This window comes from Corvus brachyrhynchos, unplaced genomic scaffold (assembly GCF_000691975.1).
Source record: "Corvus brachyrhynchos isolate BGI_N302 unplaced genomic scaffold, ASM69197v1 scaffold279, whole genome shotgun sequence".
NCBI classification, from domain to species: Eukaryota; Metazoa; Chordata; class Aves; order Passeriformes; family Corvidae; genus Corvus; species Corvus brachyrhynchos.
The window spans coordinates 10,741,977-10,769,627 of NW_008246060.1; the positions used below are offsets into that span (position 1 = coordinate 10,741,977).

Here is a 27,651-nt window from a genome sequence, read left to right on the forward strand (position 1 = left end):
TGGTTACTTTCCGAGTATCGAGAAATTTCAGGTTTGTCAATTTGTGCAGGACAAAATATCTGACAGATAGCAAAATGCACACAGTTAAAATCCAGTAATGAACAAAGACATACACACAGACTAAATGACTAAATAAATAACAGCCATAAATAACAACAGCCTTTGCTTCCTCTCTCTATTCACCTTTTCCATGCGATGTAGCTTATGTACAAAGTTAGAATACTTAACTTTATTCTCTCAAATGAAGCTTGTTGTAAATTGCCCAAAACCATTTAATACAATAACATGTATATTCTCTTTGTATATTAGTGAGGTATAAAGCACATCAAGAAACAGAGTAATTTGGAAATTGTTTTGCGCTACCTGTTTGGGAAAAGGAGCTTTGAGCGATACCAAAGATTCCAATCCACACTGCAGGAGAAAACCAACCTGAGATATAGGAAACTGTCAGCTAACTTGTCTGCAAGAATTCTTAGCATTTGCCAACACTTCTTCAGATTTTTTATTTTCCTAAAAACACAGTGATCAGCATTTGGAAGGAGAATCCCAATTTGACCCTGCCAGAGAGACAAGGTGTCTTTATGGCATACATAGTTCAGGATTAAGTGCAGAAGCACACAGGGAGAGACTATTTATGGGAAATATATTTTAACAATTCCAAGTTTTTGTGAGGATTCATCAGTATTACATACTATTTAGCATTTTTACTCAAAGGACAGCAGCTTTCTAGCCTCAGAAAAATACTACTGGCTCCTCACTTGTGGAGGGAGAGAACATAGCAGATCAAAACCAAAGGAAGGCACAACCACAGCAAATCCAAATATCTAATCACCTCAAGTACACATCATTTGCATTTAGTCAACCAAATGTGAAGCAGACACTGCAAAGTGAGGGCAATATCAGACTGTTCCTGGCAGGGGGTAGAAAGGTGACGATAACGTTCCCCAGCCTAGCTTCTTTGCCTAACCCCCCCAGCCAGTCAGAGAGCTCCTCCCCACACCGATCCCTTCTGGCACTGAGAGGAAAAAAATCAAAGAAGTAGCAAACTCTGCATAATGTTTTGAAAAAGAACAACACACAAAACTGGTTTAAAAGGTAAAAGTTTATCTTATGATACTGTTTTCAAAACCAGATAAACACGTGAAAAAGACTGTAATGCTCCCCCTTCTAAAACCAAGCAAAATTCAATGGTGCAAATAAACCTTTCTGTCAAGTGCACCACTCCTCTGAAGCAACACCTTCATAAATTGTTAATAACTGAACTGAAAATACTCAGTTCTGAAATGCTCAGACAATTTCAACTTGAATCCTCAATCTATGGCTCTCAATTAGTTGAAGAAAGAGAGTCACTTCACAAAACAGAACATCTCCTAAGATCATTTTTTTAAACAACAGCTATACAGACCTACGAGACAGACACATTCTCAGACTCATTCCAGCTTTCCTGGCTGCCCTTCCAGTCCTCCCTGGCATTTTGCTGGCCCTTATCTTTCACTGGAGGAGAAGCTATCCATCTTGCATTACTGGCAGAAAAGCTCTGATGACAACAGATTCTTTCAAATGAAGACATGTACAGAAGGAAACAATATGTCAAGAATGAAGAAGAGTGAAGCTAAAAATGAGTAAAGACACCCACTAAGTGTAGGGTGAGAAAAGATGAATATTCAGGTGAAGAAAACATCGGTATTAGAAAATCAGCAAATGTTTAATGATGGAATGAAATATGCCATTGAAAAGCAGGCTGCAACAAAAATGACAACAGAATAAGACAGCACTGTCATCTATGCTGACTTTGGATCACAGCCCTAATGTCAGTCTCTCAATCATTTCAAAAGAGCTTAAAATTATAATAGCATTCCTTGATACAAATGTATTTTTGTATTTTTAAGCCATCCTGACTGCATTTCAAAAACCAGAATTAGCACTAGTACTTGTCAATTCCAGAAACAAAACTGAAAAACCCTACCCACTCAAATTAAACAGCAAACTGCTCCACAAGTTACAGGTCTGGGGTTGGTTCTCTTTTTCAAACTTGCAGACCTTAAAGCAGAACAAATACTAAAATGTAAGTACCATAAAGGTTATTCCACTGGTAGAAGGAAGGTATATCTGTGATTAATTATTTTAAAAGGTGATTTAAAATACAATCTCATTTACTCGTATTCTTTTTACTAAATGTGGGCTAAAAAGTATCGATATTATTTGAAAATAATACAATACATTTTTATTAAATGGCTGAAGAAAAACAGCAAGCTTCCTGGATATATTTTAGCTAGAAATATGAGGATACAGCTTCAATCTAAATGTAACACAAGTTTGCCATAAAAAATACAGGAAAGGATTACCAAAGCCAGGGAATGAACACTCTACAATATCAATTCAACCCTTGTAAATTTAATCCAGGGTTATTTGTTGCACAAAATCTCTTTACTGTGATGTATGACTTAGTTACTAAGGTTATCACAGCAGTATCCTAAAGTTGCATAGTACATAAAACATTTCAGTTAACAATGCAGGGAGGTTAACTCCCACAGATAACCTACTATCAGAGGGTTACACCAGATGACATGCCTCTGTCAGCTTTCAGGAGCTATTGATGGTTCAATCAGTTTGTTTTGAAGGTAAAGCACAACAAAAGGGCACTAAACTTATTCAAACTGTCAACAGGGACTACGGAATGTTGCTTGCAGGTAAGTAATTTTGGGTGTTTTAAGAGTATTATCAAACACCAATGGCTGCAGAAAAAGACAGCTACTAATAACACAGAACACAGCCATCATAAAATACTTTATGGCAGGTACTGGGACCCATAAATTGAATGACACATTCCACCTGGTTTAGACTTGTAAAATCACTAGTTAAAAGAATGCTGTTTAATGAAGAAAGATCCATCTAGATTCTACATTTACTTTAGAAAGGTTTATTTAGGTTAGAAGTTGGGGGGGCAGGGTCCCCCACTTAGCACTGCTCCATGTGTTCTGAGACTCCTGTTACTGGGTTTTAACATCTTTGTTGTGGTGTGAAAAAAGGTTATTATCTTCAGTGATGAAGATAAAGGTGAGATTCAAAGACAGAAAAGTAAAAATTAGACACACCAGGAAGGTGCTTACAGATCCACTTATCATTGCCTGTAAACTGATTTTCTAATTCAAAATGGATTAAAGAAATTATTTATTTAAGTAAAGTTGCACCTTCTTTTGTTCAGAATCATCTCCTCTACCTTGACTCTCAGCACCAAGAGTCCCATGAAAGTAAGCTCATAACAGGTATTCAGGACAGGAACACTCAGATAAGGAAAAAGACCAGAGAATATGAAATTTCATGTTATTTCCATTTTAGTTAAGTAAAAATGACAATAAAGATTAACAATTCATTTACCAATTTTGTATGTGCTGCATGGAATAAGCATCATTTTAAGACTTTTTATACAGACCTGCCAGGATATCGGAAAAGAGGGACATTTGCAAACTCTTTCACTGAACATTTAATGAAAGACTATTGTAAAAACTAGATTCTGTATAGTATTCTCATTTGCACTGTTATTAACAATAACTGGAATATAAAACTGCACTATATGCATCAATATTTAAGTTTAAAACAAAAAAATTATCTGCTGTGAAAAACTGAGAAATATTTGCCCACAAGAATGCAGAAGTATCCAGCTCTACCTGTATCATACCTACAACATGCTCTTTGTTTCTGAAAGTGTTTACTTTCATTTTTCTATTTTCTGTGTTATTTTATTTCCTTTCCTTAACAATAATAGAACATAAAAATAACATGCCTATTTCAAACTTTGAAGGGCTGATTATGCTTCCAGTTACATTACTGTAAACTAGAAAAAATAAATAACCTGAAGCTGGCTAAGTTACATCAGCATTTAAATGGGGAAAGAAAAAAAAAAAATCAGAAGAATTGAACAAACATGTTTATGACAGTGAACTAGATTACCTTCTATGATTGTTTCTTCTGCACCCCTAAAAAATTTACCCTTCTACCCCCATCAAACAGCATATAGCTGGCTACAGAATTTCCTCTGCAACAAAAACATTTGTTAAATACACAGATCAGGAAGACAGGTCATAAACTTGAACCAGCATCTTCCAGAAGAGACGGCAGGATGTTGGCATGAAGTATGTTAGAAAACCACGTAAGACTCTGAGCTGCCTTGGTACTGCTTGGTGATGACCCCGTAATTTTGAGGGGCTTGCAAGTCACACAGAAATCCACACCACCTCCTAATATTTTAACACCCTCTGCTCTTCTTCAATATAGAAAACAACCCTATGAATTAAAAAAAATTTTTCTCTATATGTGTAACAATAATTATAGTTCTGCCTTGAGTTACTGTGTTAGTCCAGACAAATTTCAATTTATTGAAACTCCAATTTATTTGGGTGAACAAAAACATCGCAATTGTTCTTGCTCATGAACCCTTACAGTAGCTAGTCTCAGATGGACCTTGCATGGCCTTTGATGTCTTTCAAGTACAGGCTTTTCCTTCCAGGTATTAGTGAAATGACAAGGCTTCACTCAAATACTGAAGTAGCACAGATTCATAGATTATACATATGTAAGGGAATACCTTAATCATCTAATTAAGTACTAAAAGAACTTATACAGAAGTACCACAGACTTCAATCCCTCTGGCTAAAAGAGAGCCTCAACAGCAAGTTCATTGGTACTCATGTATATTAGCATTATTTTCATTATTGAGTGAGAACTTCTAGTCTCCTACTGCTTCTTGAATATATATATTTATATTATCATTCCAATTCAATAACAAGACTATTAAAATAAATAAGCAAATTCTGTAGCAATTTAAAAATAAATAAATAAAACAAAACTACAATAAAACAAAAGAAAACTGCAAGAACACTAAAAATGCTCTAAGACCCATCATTTCTCACAATCAGAACTGTGGGATGGGAATAGCTGATTTAGCTTGAAAAGTTAATCCATACCAAATACATGCACTTCCTTTCTTGCTGTTATATCTTAAGAGGCCTTCATAAGGTTATCATCATTTGCTCCCCCAGCCAAAGATAGCATATCTAGTACATGTACTTTTAAGCTAAATTAAAATAAACTCAGGCATTTGTTTCCACTTGCCCTTGTTTCCATGTCAACAGCATTTAATGAATGCATCATTCCAGGAAATGTCAATAAGGAGCAACGAAGAATGCACAAGCACAGAAAACTTCACACATGGCATGAATTCTTCACAATGTATCGCTTTAATGAAAATAGGTGAGGTCACCTGCAGCATTCACAAATGCTTTGTAATACATTGTGACCCAGATGATTTTTCACAGTTCAGTAACACCACGTTTGAAGTTTTCACTGCAAACAATACACCCACAGGACTGACCAACTGTGAGTACAACAGAAGCAACCAGCAATTACTGTGTTGACTTCTGTTACTTTGATCTCTGGGTCGTGACCTTTGTTTTCACGCAATCTTCAAAGCAGAGATTGTAGACTGGGTTATTTTAGAGGACACTGTTTTGCAAGCTATTTTTCTGCGTTTCTTGCTTCCTAGTGGAGCCAAAAGCTTTTAAATTTTCCTATCACCATTACATATTAGATATTCTGCTTGCCCTCATCACTTTACAAAATATTAACGCCCAAATACAGAAAGCTTAAAAAATAAGATAAAAAGAACTTAAAAATAATTTTTTTTAATAGTAAGAAACTAAAAGCCATTTTACAATGATGGAAAAAACCCATGTTTTTAAAATCACCAAACAAGTTTGTTTATAAAAATATCACAGAAGGGAACTTCCCATTTTCTTTTTCTGTCCAAGCAAAAATTCCAATAACACAGAAATTTTTTCGTCAATTTGTTCTCCTACACATTTGAAATGTAAGAAGGAACAGCAGGGATGGCAAAAAAAAGCTTTTCTTCTTCCCTAAAAAAAATCCCATTCAAATGTTACTATGGTTTTTAGACAAAAAATTAACTACTTTGAGAAAAAAATCACAGCAACGTTTCAGTATAAAATGTTATTTTACTGAAAGAGTAGGAAAGACCTCTAGTAATGAAATTATAGAAATGGTATACCAATAGATCACCTGAAGAACCAGATCATCATTTCTTGACAAAAGCATGGCTTTCTATATTTTCCAATTATTTTTTATAAAACCTAATTATTTTTAAAATATGTAATATTACTTTTAACCTCTAAGATCACTGTGAATCACTAGACCTTGAATTTTTTAAAAAATTATTTTCCACATTTTTTAACATTAAGATTTTGGGGGGTTTACCGCTCTTTTCTGTTTGTTGGAATGAGAAGATTAAGTAAAGCTATGATTTCTAGCACCTTTCTCTTTCTGGTTGAGGAATTAAATAGCCTGAACTCTAATTGAACTCAGTAGGACTGAAATTAAAGGCCAATGAAAAATGAAGCTGTGGTTCCAATGGTTACTGCAAAAATTTACAAAAAGAAGTTCCCACTCAGAACAAAACAAAGCCAGCTGAAGTTATGGTGAAGCACAATGTTTACATAATTCAAGTTTTTACATAATTCAAGTTCACATAAATGTAATCGTTTGACACTTTCTGATAAATTTCTCAAAAAAAAAACCTTAGGAAAAAAAGTTATTTCAAACCATTAAAAAATGCTGAAACGGGAAGACAAAAGTTGTGTTCAAGATGCTCCAGAATGTTATTCAAAACTCTGAATTAGCTACTCAGAGTACAATTAGAAGAGTAATTTTAATCAGTCCCATCATGTAGCGATATATGTTCCCCTAAAGATAGGCAGATAGCTCGATTGATTGATCCATGGTTCTGGGTTTGAATCTAATGCTGTCTAGCAAATACATTTCATACAATGCAACAAATAATAACGGAAAAGGATCAGGAAGCTTTCATTATAGCAGCAGAACCATAAATCATTCAACTAATTAGAAGCCCATTCTTCTTTCTTAAAAGTGCTTCAATTAACCTAGTTTATATGGAAAAAAACACCCAGGGTTTTGAAAAACTGAGAGGAAAGAAAATGGAAGCAATGCTGCAGTTTCCAGCAGATATATAAATAGGATCCCTTCACACTTTGACATAGTGGTTTGCCACTATGTGACCTAAAACTACCTTGACCTCTCTGAAATCAACATTTTTGCATTGAAATGAAACAAGGGACATGCTTGTTTTGATGTATGGCTCTGTGACATATTATAAATATTACATCACATAACCACAGAGGATGTCAATCAATAAGGAATTTTTTCAGAGAGCACTAAATGAACCATGGGTTCTTGCCTCTGAATGGCTCCTTTAACATACCACTTTTGCTTAAATGATTAATAGGAGACATATTGTCAGAAAACATACTTAAAGTGAAAAACAGTAAACTGTAGAAATATCATTCATTTTTTAAGCAATTTTCTAGAGCACATGTCACATAAATTTACATACAGACAGCACTATTATAGTCTTGTAAGCTGGATAGAAGGCATAGCTTCCAGTAAAGTGTGAAAGCAATAGGAAAATATTTTATTAAACTTAGGCTGCTCTACTCCATGAAAACCAAAATGCTACAAGCTAAGCTGGATTCAAATGTGGAATCATTAAAAGGTGAATGTCTGACAACACAGAAATCCTTCTCAAAAATCTGAAACAAACTAAAAAGTAGATATGCACATCTGGGACAGCTGTTTAACCTACAGCAATTCTGAGTGCATCAAATTCAAGCCACTTCCCCATAAACCTCCTTTTAGTCTTCTCAACTTTGTATTGTTTTATGCTAACTCCTACAGCACAGTTTGGATTACCTGAAGATAACATCAGTTTGTTATATAACTCCACATGCTGTGGGTGATACTAATAAAAACCAAGCTCAGGCTCTGCAAGGCAAGGTGACCAGAGCTGCTTGGCTCCGACTTGCCTCTGAATGCCATTTGCAGCCAATGTGAAAAGTGCCAGCACACAAGGACTGAAATAATGCATCACATGGCAGCAAGGAAAATTCATCTAATGTCTTTTTTTTCCTCATAATCAATGTCTTACTTGTCCAGAGATTACAGCTCTGAAAATTATGTCACTTAGCAGACATTCCAAAAATTTTGGATCTATGCTCACAACCATCATCAGTCACAAGTATTTCTATTTTTTTAAAATAATCATTGCAACTTTTAGCAACATTTCAGTTGGACTTACAGTATTCTATCAAGCCTCCATAATAAATTTCAGATGACCTTTTGTGTAACCTAGCTCATTAAAATTACATCATAAAGATAGTTCGGGGTATTTTTATTAGAATCTAACTGCCCTGAGTAAAGCAGCACAGTATAGGAGGAGTCATCTCTTCTGTGTTAATAGTGCCTTGATAACTACAGTAGAAGCAACTTAGCAGCATATCAAACATGAGCAGAAGACAAGGCAACTGGCTATCTCAGTGGAGTGATTTCTTTTTTTTTTCTTTTTTCTTATTACCTGTCACCTTAGTGTATGCAAATCTTGCCTTATCTTGGCCTTAAAGAAGGAAATTCCTTGAGTAGGGGTATACTAATACTCACATTCAGGAAATCCTGTGCACACCTGCTCAACTCAGACATGTGCTGGACAGCACTGAAGTATTTCTTGAAATAGGGTTCCTGAGCATGATCTCACCGAAATGGGGCTACTCAAATTGCCAGGTGTTTCATGGCAGAATGTTACAATGCTTTCAGAATAGAGTAGGTGTTTGATGGGGTTGATTTTAGTTTAGTATTTTTCCAGTAGTAGAACAAAAATTTCATGCCTTATCCCATCTACAAGTGAAAACACTAACCTGTATCTCTGGTAGTCATCTTCATCCTTTTCTTTGCAGACCAGTTCATTTGGGCAAGCAACGTTTCCAAGCAAACTGAGATACTGTAGTGAGGGCACAACTTCAGCCAAATGGTCCAAAAGGCTGTCTAATTCTGTTATGTGTCAAAGGTAGTGGGTTAAGGATTCAATGACATTAATGAAAAAAGCATTTAGCGTTGCATCACTGCTGATATAAACATACATTTCAATAACTGACAATCAAATTTAGTATGGCATTCAGGAAAATGTCACATTAATTGTTCCAAGGGCAAACAGGGATAAACTTCAGTCAGTTTTTTGGCATTGAATAAAAGAATTGGGCTGTTTTGTCATTCTTTTCTCCTCCTTTCTTTCCTAGGTGGTTCAGTACAAAACATTAAAACTTTGACAAAATGATGGATGCTGTGTGGTAAAATGGCTAGCAATTGCTGGAGCCATGAAACTTTTCCAGCATGGAAATAAACAGTTAGTTTCACAGCACATTCATCACTAATATATTCAGTCCACTGGAAAACGAGTTAAAAAAAAAAAAAAGGCAAAAGAAAAAAGTCAAACCACAACAACCCAGGTTCACACCCACCCAGCATACAAACACTCTGAGTGTCACAGCAACACATTTGTAACTACTCAGTTAGTATACGCCAATTAATGCTTTAATAAGTGCAACTTAAAGATTTCAGTGTTACAAATACTTTATATATGAAGCTTTGAAGTCTTGTAAAGCATAAAATTTTTCATTAAAAGAGCCTTATATTTTGATGTTCATGAGGTTTTTAAACTATATTTCTCAGAACATGAATAAGAAGGACACACCTTCTTTACTGTAAACCTCAATAAAACAAACAAGCAAACAAAGGTTAAACTGTCTTTAACCACTGCAATACTGGAAATCACATCTTAGGATTAAGCCTAACACCAGTATTCAACCATTTGCACCTCAATCTGTTAATTGATCAAATAATTATTTTTTTACAGCCTAGTGTGACAGTCTCTAAAACTTAAACTATACATTCTTATTTGCTTCAATTTACATACAAAGATATAGGTGTGATTCTCAAAAAATATATCATGCATGTGTATGTGGAAAGTTTCCAATATTTAAAAATTGACTGACTTAGACAAGAGTAATAATTATTCAAAACCATTAAAGGACGTTTCATTGCTCTGTTTTTATTCTCTCCTGCTGTTAGAGACAAACCATTGTTTTAAATCCTCAGTTTACTTTTGTTGCTATTATTTATACTTGATTTATGTGTTTCTGTTATCTTTGTTATTTTTAGCTGATGGAATTTACTTTATTTCTTCACCCCAATATCTTAAGGGCAACAGAAGCAATACAGAATGGAGAAAACAGCTTTATTGTTAAAAATGTGGTCTTCCTTTTGTAAGCCTAACATTTTAGTTTATTTCCAAACACACAAGAAGATCATGCCAACAATTACTAATTCTACTAAAACCAATGTATCTACACTCATAGTTAGTGTTCTGTCCCATAAGATCTAAGGAGTCATACTTAAATATTCGCATGAGTGGGGAAAATGAGGGTTTGAAATTAATTCTGTGAATTAATTCTAACTTTTAATGTGGCAAAGCCACATTATGGAATGCTATATCCAGTAATTAATCTAAAAAACCCTAAGAAAAATTATCTTTTTGTAGAGACATATGATTTGTTAACTAGGATGAATTACCAATCAAAACTTGGTGCTAATTTTCATACCTGGACCTTAAGCTCACACATAAACTTTTTCATGGCTCTTTCAGGAAGTATGTGACTGTGAAGGGAAACTCACAAACTGTTTTTCCACACATGTTCAAGTGTGGAAAAGGCTTTTTAAAAGTTTCCAAAGACTATTAGAGAAGTAGTTGAGCCTGGCACCCTCCCTCAGCCAGGAGAAACACTTAATTTCTCCCAGGATTGCTTAAATCCCAAAAAGGCTCCCTGAGAGAAATAGTTTATTATTACAAAAGACAGTTATTGCCATAACAGCAATCACACACAGGAGGTTAGCTATTGCAAGGCTTTGATTGTATCTGGTCATTTCCTATCAAAAGGGAAAAAAAAACAACAACAACAAAAAACCATTAAAAAAAACACCCCAACAACAAAAAAATAACAAGTCATTCAAAATTTTTATGAAGTAAACATGCAGGACTTTTGCTTCTCAATTCAGCAGAGCTATTTCCTGTGTAAAAGCTGTTCTCCCCAAAAGTTTGATCAATGTGGAGCATGACATGTATTCTAACTCCCATCTGAACGTGCAGCCTTCAAGGCAGATATCAAAATGTATTTAGAAATGTAATGAAGAGCAGTGTCAGCTTAGATATGCAGAAAGTGTAAGACTACGCCTCAAAATCCTATGGAAAGCAAAAGGGAGAGACACCATATTCACCAAGAGTTTTAGGTAAATAACAGAAGTTGATAATCTGCATTTAATATATCTAAACCTCCCAAATTTGGAAGTTAATGTCTAGATTCTAATACCTTGTATCTAAATCCTGAGCATAGATTTTTAGATGCAAAAACACCCCCTAAAAAGTATCTCACGCAAGAGAATCCATAGTTGTGTCATAAATAAAATAATTTTTCTGTTCTTTAGGACTTTAAGTCCCTTTTCTTATCCCTATTAAAAAAAAAAAAATGCAAGGTATAGATTGATTTTCCAAGAAGGCCCATTCACCTAACACCACAGTTATTTTTTACAAAGCATGTAGGAAAAAGAATAAATGATATCCTGTTAAAATTAAGTATTTCTCAGAGATGACTCATATGTCATGGTGCACTTCTAGTGTACTGTTTAGTTAATTAGCATGTCAAATACTTATTTAAATCGCAATACTGGAACTATATGATGCCACCAAAAGCATTAAGTCTTTCTAAAACAATGCTAGGAAAATATGGAGAGAGAAAATCAAAGCAAGTCTGAAATTTTATTGCCAGCTTCCTTTTTATGGTTTATTGTTGCAGTCTAAGGAGTGCCATATTGGTGCAATCAGAACCAAAGAGCTGCAAAATCCTGCTGTGCCACTTCTAAGACCAATTTCAGCTCCATTCTTTTCAAAAAAGAAAACCCACAATTAAATCCATGGACAGCGCTAGTAAAAATGTATTTATTTATTTAGAGCTCTGTAAAAATAGCCCTGGACTGATCTTTCTAAAGTCAGTGTCACTGATCACAAGGTGAAGGTGTAACAGGGATGCCAACACTTACACTGTAGTCTACTATTTGAAAAATGGTTTAAAGTATTGCTGTTGTGATAATTAAAAAGACTTAGTGTAGCAATCCATCTCCAAAGTCAAGTGCTGTCATTACCAATCTACTAATGCCTCTCCTTCTAACAGACATTGACCAAAACGAAAAACTGTAACAATTAAAATTTTTAAATCATCAGCTCTGCAGCTCATAAGCTATAATATTCTCAGGGATGATACAACAATGGGTCCCTCCAAAAATGTAAACTGGTCTTCATGAACAATTAACAGAAATATGCTGGACAGACTTTAAAAATTTCATCCTCATCAAAGGATTATACTTACTTCTTGCACTATTTCTAGTTTTAAACCAGGGAAACAAAAGAACTGGGTATCTCTCAGAGATGAACTTCTTAAAGCCCCTTCAGAGTGTTACAAGGTGGATACCACACAGGCATATTTAGACTGTTCACAAGCAGACACAACTTCGTCACCATATTTTCTGTTGAGGAAGACAAATGCTGCCAGGAACAAAGAGACAGTAGCAATAGATTTATTTGGAAAATTTCAGTACTGTGATGGGTCCAGTTTAGCTGCAGAGCAATATAATTTTTTTGCACATTTCATGGAATCAAAAATATCCTACAAATCCTACAGGCATGTTCTGACTTGTCTGTTCTCACTCTCTCTCTCATACTCAATACCACTCTTTTTGCGGTTCCCTAGAAGGCAGAGAGCACAAGCCAAAGCCCAAAGCAAAGGATCTATCTCCTTTCTCTGGCTAAGAATTAACTGTCTGTGCAAGCTTGTAACATTTTTGGTTGTTTATTTTGTAGAAAATCCTGTAGCCTGGACTAAAATTCTAGTGGCTGGTCAGGACTATATCCCCTTTCAAACCATTCAAAGACTAGTTCCCAGGGAATATTCCATTTGCACAAGGACAAAGTTGTAAACTCTGAGTGGATAGTGCCACTTCACTTTGACTGATTTTAGGAGAGCCTCACAAGCAGGGACAGTCATTTTGATGCTGTGGTTTTTTTGGTTTGGTTTTTTTTTTGATGCTGACAGCCAGTATAGTAAAGAACTATTCTGTTATACTTCTAAGAGGTTAAGTGGATTCACACAGAAACTACTGCATGACGTCTCATGAGTTCCTCTATTCCAGACTTCTGTATTCCCAAGAGTCTCTTTAGCTGTGTCTTTTCTGCATATTTCCAGGGCACAGACACTGCATGAATCCTTTATAGAGAGTAATATCATGGTCAGCTGCTTTCAGTACTGAGCACTAATGCTGGCCATCCCCAAACACCATAGCATTTCTTCCTTCCTTACCAGCATTCTTGGTATAACCATATTTATGGTTGTCCTCAGAAAAAACTGCAGGTCAAACCTATGCAGAAACACAATCTAGGCTAACAGTTACTAAATCAATTTATTCTGTCTAAAAATACTTAAACATTTCCTATCTCACCATACAATTACTTTTAACATATAGTCTGATGCATGCAAGAGAATCTGGGATTTCTTTCTGTAAACTTTTTGTCTGCTAGCAATTCTCTTTACTAGTCACACACTTGAATACAGAAAAGTAACCACACTTGTTCTCTCTCTCAGTGCTTTCCAAGTTGCTCCACCACTATCTTTCAAAAAGTCATTCCATTTCCCCAAAAGAGTTACAGGAGAACTTCCTGTGCTAATGAACTTCATTGACTACAGCTTTTGGAAGTTCTTGGAAGCAAAGAGACACAGTAAAGAGCAATCAGCACGCATTCAAAATATTTCTGAAATATGTACATGAGAACATCAGGAATATCATGCAGAATTCCAGATCATCATATAGAAAAACCCAAAACTCTCATTCAAAAGTTTTCTGCCAACTAATCATCTGATATGCAATTGCTGCAATCAACTTAACATTAAAACAGCTGAATAAAAACCAACTTCTACCAGACTCATAAATGAGCAAGATACCTATATTTATTCCCAGCTGAAACATTTCCTTCAATTAAATTTATCACAAACATGATGTAGCAATCACAAGCTGTTCCACACACAAATAGCCTTGAATCAGAAGTTACCAATTCTCCTCTGAATGCAGTATGAAAAGATCTTTGCCACCTGAACGCTTTTGCATTAGAATGTGCTAGGTCTTCAAGGTTGGATAACCACAGAAATAGCTTGCAATATGCAAGTATACATCTCCCTCTTCTCTGTGTGCAATAGGTTGTCACACATAGTCATTTGTATGCCACATTCTAGTTTGAACTCTATCTGGTAGAGAGACAGGACCTTGAGATAAGGCCTTGTTCACTGACTTTGAAACCACTTTGCCCAAGAAAGAAAAGGTGCAGTGTGGATGGTAATTAACTAAATCCATATATTTCATGGAGAGCTTCCTGCATACTGAGTACATGGGAAAAGAATCCCATTCTGCCTACTGGAGCAGCATTCGTTTTCTCTATGAACCTGGAGTTGCCAGTGCTTTTAGAGGCATTTTAGACTCCCCATGGTTCCAAGGCTGCAGATTTGAAGACCGCGTTTCAATGTTATTAAGTAACAAGGTACCACAAACATCACAAAGACAAGAGTAAAGTAGCAGCTCACAATTTTTTAAAAAGTTCTGATATCTGCAGTTGAACTGCTAAAAGCACTGCTATCGAACAGCATAAGGAATCACCTGGACCGTAGACTACTCCTCTCTTCCACAGATGTTTGGTATTAGCCATTCACATGACTTAATTTTCACTTCAGGTACACCTTATTCTAGATTTTCAGAAGATTTTTGGCTCATTAGGTACAGCAGTTCTCTAACAAGCCACGCAGATTTCTCTAAATCCACAGCTGTGGTGTGGAGAAGTCAGAAGCCTGTGCAGGAGGAGTTCTGTACCACTTCAGTTCAGTTGTCTGTTTAGAGGGAATGGGGAACCATGCATAATAGGAGACAATTTATGTCTTTAATGTATTCACTCAATCTAAACATCAAGTCCTCAGCACTTAATGAGATTCTGGTCAGACTGGGACTTCTGTGTCTTCAGGCACTTAAGGACAACATAGGAACAAGCACAGAGGCAAAACAAAATTAGTCTATAGTTTGGGGGTTAAGCAAATATGTAACTGTTAGAGATCATTATGAGACCTGTGTGAAGACAAATTATACCAGAAGTACTTACTGGTATAGTCTTCAGCTGAGGTATTCAATACATGCTGTTTTCAAAGACTCAAGAACATGTAACACCTAGATCTGAATCACACTACTAATTCCTCTTGCCATAAGAAATGCATATACCATTATGGGTATTCTGCCCAGTTCTAGATTTCCCACTCTCTGGTATGAAATATTTTGGTTTTCCCCTAAACCATTCAAAACCTAGACCTAGATTCAACCATAAAATCACAGAATATGCTGAGCTGGAAGGGACCCATCAAGATGACCAAGTTGAACTCCCGGCCTTTCACAGGACATCCCCAAGAGTCACACCATGTGCCTGAGAGCATTGTCCAAACACTGCTTGAACTCTGCCAGGCTGGTGCTGTGACCACTTCCCTGGGGAGCTGTTCCAGTGCCCAACCACCCTCTGGGTGAAGAACCTTTCCTGGTATCCAACATAAACCTCCCTGGCTCAGCTTCAGGCCATTTCCTTGGGTCCTGCCAGCAGAGATCAGTGCCTGTCCCTCCTCTTCTCGTCACGAGGAAGCTGTAACTGCAACGGGGTCTCCCCTCAGTCTCCTCCAGGCTGAACAGACCAAGTGACCTCAGCCGCTCCTCATTTGGCTTCCCCTCAAGGCTCTTCACCATCCTCATGGCCCTCCTCTCTGCATTCTACATCTACATTCAACACCTTTTTCTCAAGAAATTTTAGTACCAGTTCTTCAGAAGTATATGAATGTATGTTAAATGTATGACCAGTTTACTGGACTAAGAAATAGGGCTTTTACTACAAAGAATCACAGGTCTGGTTAATTATCAGACTTGTCTGTTTAGAAGTGAGGCACTGAACACCTTCTAATTTTCAGCATACAGGGGTGTGTGTGTATATATAACACATAGATGACAAACTCTCTTTTGAGAGTTTGCCAAATTTTGAAACTGCCCATTTGAGTAGTTTTGACAAGTACTGTAAAGACTGAAACGTAAAGGAAACTGAAATGTCTATAGTATATTGTTCCATACTGGTCAAGATCAGCACAGTAAAAAGCCATGAAACCTCACACTGCCGTAACACCCACAGAGAAACAAATCTATTCAGAAATTTCCTGCCTGTTTCTTAGTATGTAGTGAACATACTTAAAAGGAGAAATGAGGCATTACAAACATAGGTGACTGCAGTCCTAAGTCCTCCTCCAAAAGCAACTTCCCATCTACCACCCATCCATCCTGATCTGTGCTGCTTTCTGCTGTCCACTATGTGTGGGAAAGAAACTAAGATGATGTGTTTCCCAAAGTAAATCCAACTTTTTAAAAAATAACCATACTAAACACATGAAAAGAAAGCATGTTAGATACATAATCCAACACTGCACAATGTTGATGACTATTCTTTAGGCGTTTCAGTTATATAGACTGCACTTTAAAAGATTTTAAACACATTATACATTACAGAAAAGTTGAGCAGTAACCCATTTTTTTGATTGAAATATTTTAATTTGCTTCTTCCACTTTAAGCAGAAAAACTGGTAGTGGCTGACTGCAACTGAAATCTGCAACCAGAAGAAAAAAATATCAGGTGGTTCTTCTAAGTCTTTGCCTGATTTAGAGATAAGCTTTCACATTTGTACAGTATCCAGACATTATGTTAGGAGGGCCCAAATGTTCTTTACACATACAATGCCACACAGTAAGTGAACCATGCAAAAGGAGTAGAAAGCTCTTATCAGAACTATTGAAACAGGATATGGATCAAAATGAAGCCAGAACAAAAGGAGAGAAGAGTACAGTTATATTAAGAGATACTCAGGAAAGCTCTCATATGTGTTTTAAAGTTTACATGTTATTCCAATTTTCAAAGGGGTCAGTTTGGCTTTTTGTTTATTTTCATCTCTCTCTCTCGCTGTATATATTTATGTATACATGGCAATATTCCACCTACTGAAGTTTTATTTCAGATCAGTATTCTTTGCTCACTTGTGTCCTTTCTATAGTGCTACTGTCATATAATGAACACAACAATCTTTCCTGTGTTTCATTATTCTATTAAATGTACATTTTTTTTTCCTTAACATTTTTCAAAGAATTCTATAGAGAAATAATTCATTATAGAAGTGATGCAAGTTCAAATAAGACCTTTTTCAAATACAGCATTAACATTGAGGAGAGGAATCTGGAAGGTCTCCATGCTTCTGCAGACTGATGTACCCTCCCTACAAGAGATCGTTGCTCCCTAGGGCTCAGGATGTTAATGATGGACAGCAGTTAATTTTTCTTCTCTGGGCAGTTTGTATACATTAGGTGTTTTACAAGTATTTCTGCAACTCCTCTACTAAATTATTTGTAGCACACTACAAAATGCATACATTCTTTCTATAACCTGAGTAGCTCAATACTCTCAAAGCTCTAACTTCATGGTTTTTAGATTAAATTTTAAAAAATCCCAGGATAGATCAAATCCTTCTTATCATGTTATCATTGACTTTGAAAGCTTATTCACTTGACAATACTATTTTAGTCTGTCTGTAAGACCAGCAAAAACTCTTTAAAGATTACTACTGACAGGATAATTTTTTTGCCTCTGATTCTGTTCACTGAGTTAATATTCAATACCTCTACCCTCCTCTTGGTAAGTGCAAAACTCCTCCCTGAAACCCACCCAAAGGACAAATATACTTATGCGCTTCTTGGTCTTATGGCCAAACTTTCATGGTTTGCAAGTGGCATCACCAAAAATGCTCTTGTACATTCTTCATGGGTTCAGATTTTACCATGGCAGCACATAACAAAACAATAAAACCAGTTACTCAAATCCAACCCACAATACCCTGCATTGACCATAGATCTAGACAAATACCTAGTACAGTAATGACTGTTACTGTTCAAGACACACTCTTGGCAAATTTCCACGGCTCCAAGAAAAAAAAGTTACTGTGCTGATTTTTATTTATTTATAGTCAAAAATAAGTGCAGAAATCGTAGAATCTGCAGTTATTTTTATTCCCCTCAGTAGGAGGATTTTGCTTTAGTAGGAGGTAAATTGCTCTCTGTTTACATTGTCTGTAATAAAAGCCTGCAGTTGAGCAGTCTTGTCCTCACACTGCAATTACAAGGCAAGGGCTTCAGCAGACTGTGCTCTAAGACTCTGCAGGCCTCAGTTGACCTTTTGGCCACAGTTTGATTGCCCTTCACTTTTGTAAAATCACATATTACACATCTTCCAATCTCCAGATGGGTCAAAGTACAGGAAAATTATGTAATAATCAAGTCTACGCCCATAGACTTTGCAGATAAGTAGTTTTTACAGACCATTATCTATAAGCCTACAGACGAAGGGCTCTGATTGAGCAGAGTATTTAGACAAATCTTGAAATATTTATTCTTAATAAACAAAAAAAGGCACTAACTTCAGGCGTATGGAAAAGTGACAACTGGACTTAGTCATACATCAAAAACTTTACTGTATTAAGAAGATTTGGAAAGTATTTTATGTGAATTTATGCAGAATACCAACTGGAATACCAAGAAGAGAGTGACATGCTTTTACAGCTGCAGTTGCACAGCAGCTACCCAGTTGTGCATATTACCAGTTTCATGAAAATAGAGAAAATCATTAGAATTATTATGTGGGTTTAGTTAATTTTATCTTACTTTACCTTAATGCTTTAAGAGCTATTTAAAGTATTAAAAACCTAATAGCGCTTCACTGCACGCTCTATTCCACTAGAGGTCAGCCTGCAACAGAACCCCAAGCAAACACAGAACTGCTGCACACGGGTAGCACTGACATTATTTTCTTTCTCTATTTTATCTATTAGAAAGATTTCTTCAGAGCCATAACTTAGATCTCTCACTAAAATGGAGCAACAGGAAGATATAATGGTGCATTTCATTTATGAATGACCTGTAATAAATTACTATGAAGTATTCCAGGTGCCAAACGAGAGAATGCTTTGTCTGCACATGAACTATATTTCACATACTTTAATTTGGCTGACACATAAAACTCATTTGACATTTTTCAGGTATTTCTTTGAAAGGATATTTGGTTCTTGTTCAGCGTTAAGGTATGGAGGTGGGGTAACCTGGGCAACAGAAGGTCATTTCCGAGTAGATTGTTGTCCAAGATCAGTTCTTCCAAGTAACTGAATGTTTTCAGTCCTTCTAGTGACCTGCAAACGACAAAGGCAACAGGAAAAATGATACTCCACTAAATCAGGGAGGCCATTATGAGCTGAAATAAATATTTTAACCTTCCCTTTCAGGAGTGGGAATAGTTTTGGTTTGGGCCTGTCAGAAGAGTGAATGACAAGCATTAGTGGCAAGGGGAGTGCTGGCACTGCAACACATCCTTCACATGCTGGCAGGATGAAGGATGCGGGTCACTTAGTGAGTAGCCAGGATCCAAAACAAAAGGCTTCAGATATGGGGCCTGCAGGATGAATTTGTCAATGTCTTGTGCCTTCAGGCACCCAGCCTCGCCTGACCCTAACCTCCATTCCCAAGATAAATAACTCTGTCACAGTTCACCTTCATTCCCTGGACACAAATTTAAGTTGTCATCCATCATTTCTGCCAAGAAATATCATACCCTGCTAACAATAATAAATACAACTTCAAGTATCATTTCTTAGTAGTTACCTTACATGCAATAATAGGAAATGTGGAAGGGATTTTTTCCCCCTTTTTTTATTAACCTCTTAATTAGTTTCTTGAGTTCCTGCAAACAAAATAAAATGTTCTCTACAAAATAAAATGCAGAATTACTCCAGACAGAAAAGGCATTTGCTTTCTTCTCGGAACTTACTGTTCCACTGTCAAGCCCCAGGTCAGACTGCAGAGAGCAGCTTTAAAAAGGAGGATTTGACAACATGGTAGTGAAGATGATGACTTGTAAATAAACAAGGTTCTAGAAGTATTCATTCCTCTCATAGCAAAGTACAAGAAAAGAAAAACAAAAAAACCCTAAAAAAGAACATTTCAGTACCTTGTTAAGGCATCTATTCCAAGCTTGATTCTTAATGCTTGCACATACCAACAGTAAAAAAAAGCCCCACACATTAATCAACTAAGACACACGATATACAAAGCATACACACAGACACGCATTCACAGCTCATTCACCTACCAGACACCTAAAGATATGCTGAGATTGCATGACTTGACAGCTGATCTACTATGCCTACCAGTGGGAAGATCATCACTGTATCTCCTGGCTGTTTTGTAAAATGTGATGAATAAGGGAGATGCAGGTTATACTATTTATTCAGTTTCCAATGACATTTATACTGAGGGGATTTCCTCACCCTCCCCCCAGTTTTTGGCAAAGATCAAAGTACAGCCAATGCCCCCGTTAGAGTGTTCCACAGATACAATTACTGGAGGAAAACACAAGTATTATTAGAAGAGACAATTTAACATTCATCTGTGCAACACAAACAAGATACTGCTTTTAGCTAGAACTTACAGACCACTTATAGGTCACACTTAGACGACTCAAGCAACCAAAAGAGATCAAGTGAGTGACCTTTAGACTGGGTACTGCACACTAAACTATGAATATTCAAGTAATGTTTGCGCAACACTGCAACAGTGCATTTCAGTCCAAGGACTCCAGAGTCTCTTGACTTGAAAGGGAGGTACAACTATTACTAATGCCATTTTGATGCTGGGCAGCCAGACCTGAAGAAAATTTGCCATGCCTATACCCTATGGCATACCTATATCATTACAATGCATTGATACTACAACTTCTGATGCTGGAAAAATAAAGGCCTCTATTATAAAACATTTTACTGAAACAATCACCACAGTAACAGTCACATATTTTGCACTTGCCTTTAACCAGCAGTTTTGGGAAAAAAACCTCAATTCAGCCTACATAAACTGTTCACCATTAAGAGCTGTGCTAGCACGCTGCATTGAGCTAGCTATTTCAGCAACAGGTCACAACAGACATAGTTTTTCCAAAGTCAAGGTTTGAGGAGAAAGCACTAAACATCTCAGTGCCTTCTCCCAAGTACCTTTAAAAGGCAAAAAACCCAGAGGAAGTAGCAGTGAGTTTATCAAGCTGTTATGAGTTTTCATTTCAGTTTGACAAACCTAGTTTAGCAAATTCCCCTTAAATACTCTTCATTATATAAATAGTGGATTATTTCCAAACCTCACATTTCAGTGTATGACTTTGACTTGCCAAAAGAGTTCAGAGAAGGCCACCTCCTTGTCAGCACCACAGAGCCTTATGGGATGTTAATAGGTCCTTTGTGAAAAAACACTGCTTGGGCTCTGGTCAGTGTCAGCATCAAAATACACATTGTTCCTGAGTTATGTTATGCAAATATAATACTCTTATCATGAGAATCAGCAAATGGTTGGCAACTGGCAAGGAGAAGAAAGCACACATCCAAAACTGCTGCAGGGGAGGCATAAAACAAAATGACAAGCCATGAAGTGGGACAAAAGGCCTTGAAACACTAGAGGGAGTTGCCTATTGAAACAGTCTTTCTTTCACAACCCTGGGCTGAACATAAGGGTACTAGTTTCATAGATAGGCAGAGAAAATTGCGCACAAATCTCCTTACACCTGTCTGGTTTTGATAATTTTTGCCATGTAATGTTATTAGCTGCTCAGTTAAAAAGGAGCCATGTTACACAGGGGGTTGCTTATAATTGCTGTTTTCATGTCATCAGAGCAGTGTGCACTTGGTGATTTAATCACCTAAATTCGGAGTCCATGGAGATGGGAGGGGCTGCCATAGTACAGAGAGAGAGTGTAGCCATTAATATACATTTACAGTCCTATGTTATTTTGCTATTCATGGAATTTAATTTTTTTCTGTCTTAAAAGAAAAAAACAGCACCGAAACAAAAAATGGTAAGATATGGCAAAGAAATAAAAAAGGAAAAAATGTGTTTGCTATCATTCAGTGATACTACCTACTAAATTCTATGTAACAGTCTCTACCATCATAATATATCAGGAAATATTGCCCAGCAGTTGTACTCCAAAGTGTAAAAGTTTTAAGTGCAATCCACACAATTGGTTTTTTGGTACAAACTTCAGCAAGTCCCATAACTTCTATGAGCCTCAATTTCCCATCTGCACATGGGGGATAAGAAAGGATTGCAATTGTAAATTGGTATATAGAAAGCATTTTTGAGAATCTGAGACAGAAATCAGTACAAAATACTGTCATTTTTATTTTTAATGAGGTTAAGCAAGTAATATTAATGTACTCCAAGTATTTCCTTATGAGCCCATTACAAAAGAGAGGAATGCTTAAATATACACAGAATAGAAAGAAGGGCACAAGCCTCCTAAGAGATGAGTATAAAAAGATTTCCCCCTAAGAGAGAGAACCAGTCTAAAATTAAATCTGCAGTTTTCTCATCATTCACAGCATAAAAAAATCTCTTCCCATATTAGTATACTAAAACAGACACACAATCTTAACCACAACAATGCAACCAGCACTGAAGGGCTTGTGGCAAGTAGTTGTTTCTCTTATTTTCAAAAGGCTAATAAACATCACTAAGGTGGATTGCAGGTTGCTTGTCCCTGCTCTAATGTCATGAAAGCTGCCCATTATCTCACCCACAGGTACCGTCTCAGTTACCTCATTGCAGGGCTCCCACTCTGCTCCCAGAGGAGAGCAAGTGTTGCCAAGAGATTTCCATTGCAATTTTCAAAGTCACATCAAACCGACAAAACATCACAACGCATTCAGCGCCGCCTCATTCAAACAGAAAAAACTTTAAGTTTCCACTGTAATTAACCCTATCCTCGTTAAGATAATTATGATCAAGCTCCCTGTCACAGCTAATATCACAGCATCATTGCCTATGGCTCACGCTTTGCCCTCATTAGCTTACAAAAACACTGCGCTAAACAGGAAACTGACTCCCTCTGCAAAACGACTTAAGATGTTCTGCAAGTAGACAGTAAATAATCCTTTAGAATATAAAGGTCTCAGAAATGTCATTTTATCCAAGTCCTTTGGCTAATCACTGTGATTTCTTCCAGCTTTCCTTTCCATAATTCATTCATGGTTTATAACAAAGTTTTAATCATAAAGGAATGTCATGACAGATTTTTTTTTTTTAAATGTATATGTATGCATGGTAATTGTCAACTACACTATTTCATGTGATCCCTCTGGCCTGACATGGATTTGGTTACAATGAAAGTAAAGAGAAACTCTTCATTTTGGTAATATTTGACAATGAAAACACGAGATTTTTTTAAATGAAAAACAGCAGAAACCTTGTAAGCAATAGACAAAACTTGGTACTCTGCAGTTGTCCTTGTTCAGAAAAACAAGCTGCTCAGAAGCATATGCTAAAAAAGAAGAGTTCCTCACATTTTATCCCACCCCTTCATTAATAAGACATCTGCCTCATATCTAATTGACTTTTTCCTCCTGTTTAACAGGAAAAGAGAGAGTAGTTAACAATATGTAAATGAGAGAGTTTGGGTTTAGCCTTGAAATTGATTTGCACTTTGTTGACAAGAGATAGCCATTAGCAGAAGTTAAAGATGGAGCTGTTACAAAACAAGAGCTTTTTAAAATACCTTTTCCTTCCCTTTAATGTTTTAATAGATTACAGGGAGCAGAATCAACATGAATACCTTAGTACTAGATAATTTCAGTATTTAAATAGAAATGCAAATTCTATTTCTCCAGCACCTGCCAGCCAAGGAGTACAAAGCATCTTTTTGCAAAACATTAATGAATTACTTTTGAAAAACCTGCTGAGCTTCAAATTCCATTTTGTAGTAAAGCAGAGAGAGGTTAAGTGACTAACGGAAGGTGACCTCCAGCAATTTTCTAAGAGACAAGAAATAACACCCAGAACGCCTGACTTCTAGTCCTTTGACTTAACCTCACCAAAACAAAACAAAGCATAATAAAAAAATGGGGGGATATATCTATCTATATAATAAAAATAAATCAGGTGGACAAAATACAAGTAAAGCATCAAAAAATGGCTTCTACAGTATTCAAGAATAAAAGATTGGTTTTTTGCTATTCTACTTCGTAATTTTAAACAGTTTCCTGAATGATAATAGAACCAAAAAAAAAACCTGAATGAAGTATTTAACGGACAGCTAAACATCCCAGTGAAAGTAAAGAACCTCCAAGATCCAAAATTTGTAAAGCAAGAAATGCTTTGTTTTGTCTAGTATCAGAGGAAATGTTAGTATTTTTCAGGCTATCTAGAGGTACCACTTTGCATCACTTCCATCTTTCTGTTGGTAGATGGAAAACATCTGGAAGCAACTGTTGGGATAAAACTTGAGGCACAGCTGTGAATATGATCAGCAAAAGAGAAGTTAAAAGAAATGAACAAGCAGCATCATTAAATACCTGTGAAAAAGAGATCTCCATAAGAAAATATTAAACTTCTGTTATGAACTGGACCTACAACGAGTTTCTGAATCTTTTCAAATAAAGCTCATACTTGACTTCCATACAAGAAAATAAACATCATTCCCTCAATTTTCCCCTTTTCTTATACACTGAAGCCTACAAGACTATGTGAAAAACTCTATTACCAATAAATACTGGGATGAAAATATCTTTCACAACAATATTAAACCAGAGCTATGTAAGCACATCAAAATGGTGGGGATTCACAAAAACTCAGAAACTTTGTCTGTTCTTTTGTAGTATTGTTCTGAGTCTTACACAGCAAATTCCATTGCTTTAAAAAAGAAGCCCAAACTTCTAAACCTTAGAAGCCACCACCCACCCCAAAACCTTGAAGGAAACACAAACAAAAGCAGAGTCAATAAACAGACAGACAAAAAGAGATGAGGCCTCCTGAATTCTAGATGTTAAGTTCACAACATTTCAGGAACATTCCTACCAGTTCTAAACCAGAAATGCATATATTTCTTGAGAGAGGAATTTTGCTATTAAGCAGCAGTTCCTCAAATGACGGCATTGTCTGAAAAGCAATAATGCAAATTCATCTCATCCGTCTACAGAAGCCCAGTTACTTATAACTCCTTACAGGCAGCAAGAAAAGATGGGCACTCCCAGAAGGTGAATCAGATCTTCAGGTGAGGCTCAGCGAAGCACATACGTTTGGGAAGGATGAACAGAGCCTATTTGTCGGAAATCTTGCAATGAAATTAAAAGAAACTACAACATTCAGGTAGAAAACTGTAAGAGCTGTGTCCCATAGGAGTGGATTATTTACCTGGTAAAATGAACTACAAATCCCAATTACAGCTTTCAGTAGCTCACAAAAACATATTACAGTCAACCATTCAGTCTTTCACCCACCATTCTCTCATACCAAGACTCCACTAAAATAAAAAGAAACCCAAACCACAAAGCAACAACCACCAAAACACAAAACACCCTCAATAAAACAAACAACCAAACCAACCAAGCAAAAGAGATAAATTAGCAACCAGACTGACTGTGGTAGGGTTCAATTTCTTTTCTAATGAACCTCTTAAAGTCTCAGATTTCACTATGTGTATTTAATGCACCTCTACTCAAGAGAATATCCCATTAATACAGCTCAAACTTTATCCTTCATGTTAGGCTGCTTTTTGCTTAAGTTTTTATATTACATCTTTAGGATTAAACACACCAAGATTTTATATTATAGTACTCTTACAATTTTGTTTAAATTTAAATAAAATGACAATCAATGTACTATAGCTGGTAGCAAGGCAGTTTTCACAAAAGCCATATAAAGTATTTCAGAGTAATACAAAATGGATCAGAAAATAAGTTCTTTGTCATCTAGTCATGGCATCATATAAGAAAATACAGTTTGCAAAACAGTGCTAAAAATTGCCAAGCAGAGAGAAAGTGACTGTTTATATTCATAGTTTATCAAAGGGCATTCTGGAAAAAAACACCACTAATAGTTCAATTACGCATCACTTCCCTAAATACAGATTTAAACATCCTTCTGCTAAAAATTCTCCAAAGTATTTGATGAAGAATAGCAAAGAGTTAAGAGAAAAACTTGGATGCAAGATTCTTGCTTTGTCTTTTTCCCCAATCTTAACATGGAACTCAATCCTAATAAAACAAATAGCACAAAAAAAAAAAAAAAAAAAAAAAAAAAAAAAAAAAAACAAAAAAGTCCTAAAAAAAAAAAAAAAAAAAAAAAAAAAAAAAAAAAAAAAAAAAAAAAAAAAAAAAAAAAAAAAAAAAAAAAAAAAAAAAAAAAAAAAAAAAAAACAAAAAAAAAAAACCACCAAACAGTGCTATTCCCTGAGCTTGAAAGAATTCAATAAAGTATTAGTGATTAGAAATAGCAAAAGAACATGCCATGGTTTACAAAATTTAACCATACCTGTTTAAAAAAAAGCAAACAAACAAACAAAACCCGCAAAGAGCTAAAACCCTGCAATGTGTTTCATCTTAAAAGCTCCTCTCAGCTAGCTCCCTGTGCCAAGTGAAGAACCTATTTATAAATCCCCTAAAAACCAGTATTATAATGGAAATATGAGCAAATTCAAGTGCAAAGGCAGTGCCATAATGAAAGCTTTACTGTATCCTGGATCAATCTGTCACTCTGCAATTCAGATAGTAACTTGACCCCTCCCCTTTTTCCACAGAGAGAGGGGGAGTAGAGTGAGTAGAGCAAAGCCCATTTCGACTACCAGAGTTCAGTGGGAAGGGGGAAAAGAAAAGTAATTTTTCTCCCATCTTCCACAACAACCAAGGCTGAGGATTGACAAGCAAATTGACGCACTGCTCAGAGGGCAAAAGATAAATGTTTGATGAATTGGCCATTGCTGGAGGAGTGATGGGCTTCATATGTGCATAATGGACTAGCTGTCGTTCAATTCAGATTGCCTGCCAAGATAAGAAACCATAATGAATGGACCAAGCACAGCCTGTGCCATAAGAATGTATAATCTGACTAGTTTTAATAAACTTAATAAAAAAGATGAAGCAGAGAGAGGCAAGGGGACTGGCCTTTGTGACCAGCTATAAGAGGTGAGAACGACTAATAGACTGCTCAAGCATGATAGCAGAGAATTGTTAATGGACGTAATACTGAATCCCTCGATGTTAAAAAATGTCTTTAGAACAACTTAAAGACAGGGATCTACATAGGTGCATACCACAGACACCGCAGACCTTGTTAATCAGCATATGACTACCATTTATTTTTTATTTCCTTCTGCTACCTACCCTGCTTTGTCTCCATACCCTCCTTTATCCTCTCTGCATGGTACCTTAGTCTGTACCATACACCAACAGTTTTTACCAACGACTCCTCAGAATCAAAACAACTCTATAATGATAACAAGACAGAATTCAGGCTCAATTTCCAACAGAAACGTTTTGACCACACAACTAAATCACTGACTTTCACTGCCAGAGAAATATCTTTTACCATAAGTGTTCACACTTGCTGTAATTTCATTTGCTTTTGCAAACCATGTTTCCACCAAAGATGAGAAATTTGGCAGTACAGTTACAGCAAAAACAGTTACCAAAACCTTTCCAGCATATACAAGACTGTTGCCAGCAA

At 36.2% G+C, this 27,651-nt stretch overlaps 1 protein-coding gene across 7 annotated transcripts in view; it reads right to left on the minus strand.

The window, feature by feature from the left end:
* CUNH10orf11 (chromosome unknown C10orf11 homolog) overlaps window positions 1–27,651 on the minus strand; it is a 747,072-nt gene that overhangs the window by 251,438 nt on the left and 467,983 nt on the right. For all 7 annotated transcript variants that reach the window (XM_017746251.1, XM_017746252.1, XM_017746250.1 and 4 more), the window contains 3 exons: window positions 19,181–19,307; window positions 8,778–8,917; window positions 1–59 (listed from right to left, as the gene is read on the minus strand). The exon at window positions 1–59 is cut by the window's left edge and continues 56 nt beyond it. In XM_017746251.1, coding sequence (XP_017601740.1) covers window positions 1–59; window positions 8,778–8,917; window positions 19,181–19,307 — 326 coding nt within the window. The remainder of the gene's footprint in view (window positions 60–8,777; window positions 8,918–19,180; window positions 19,308–27,651) is intronic.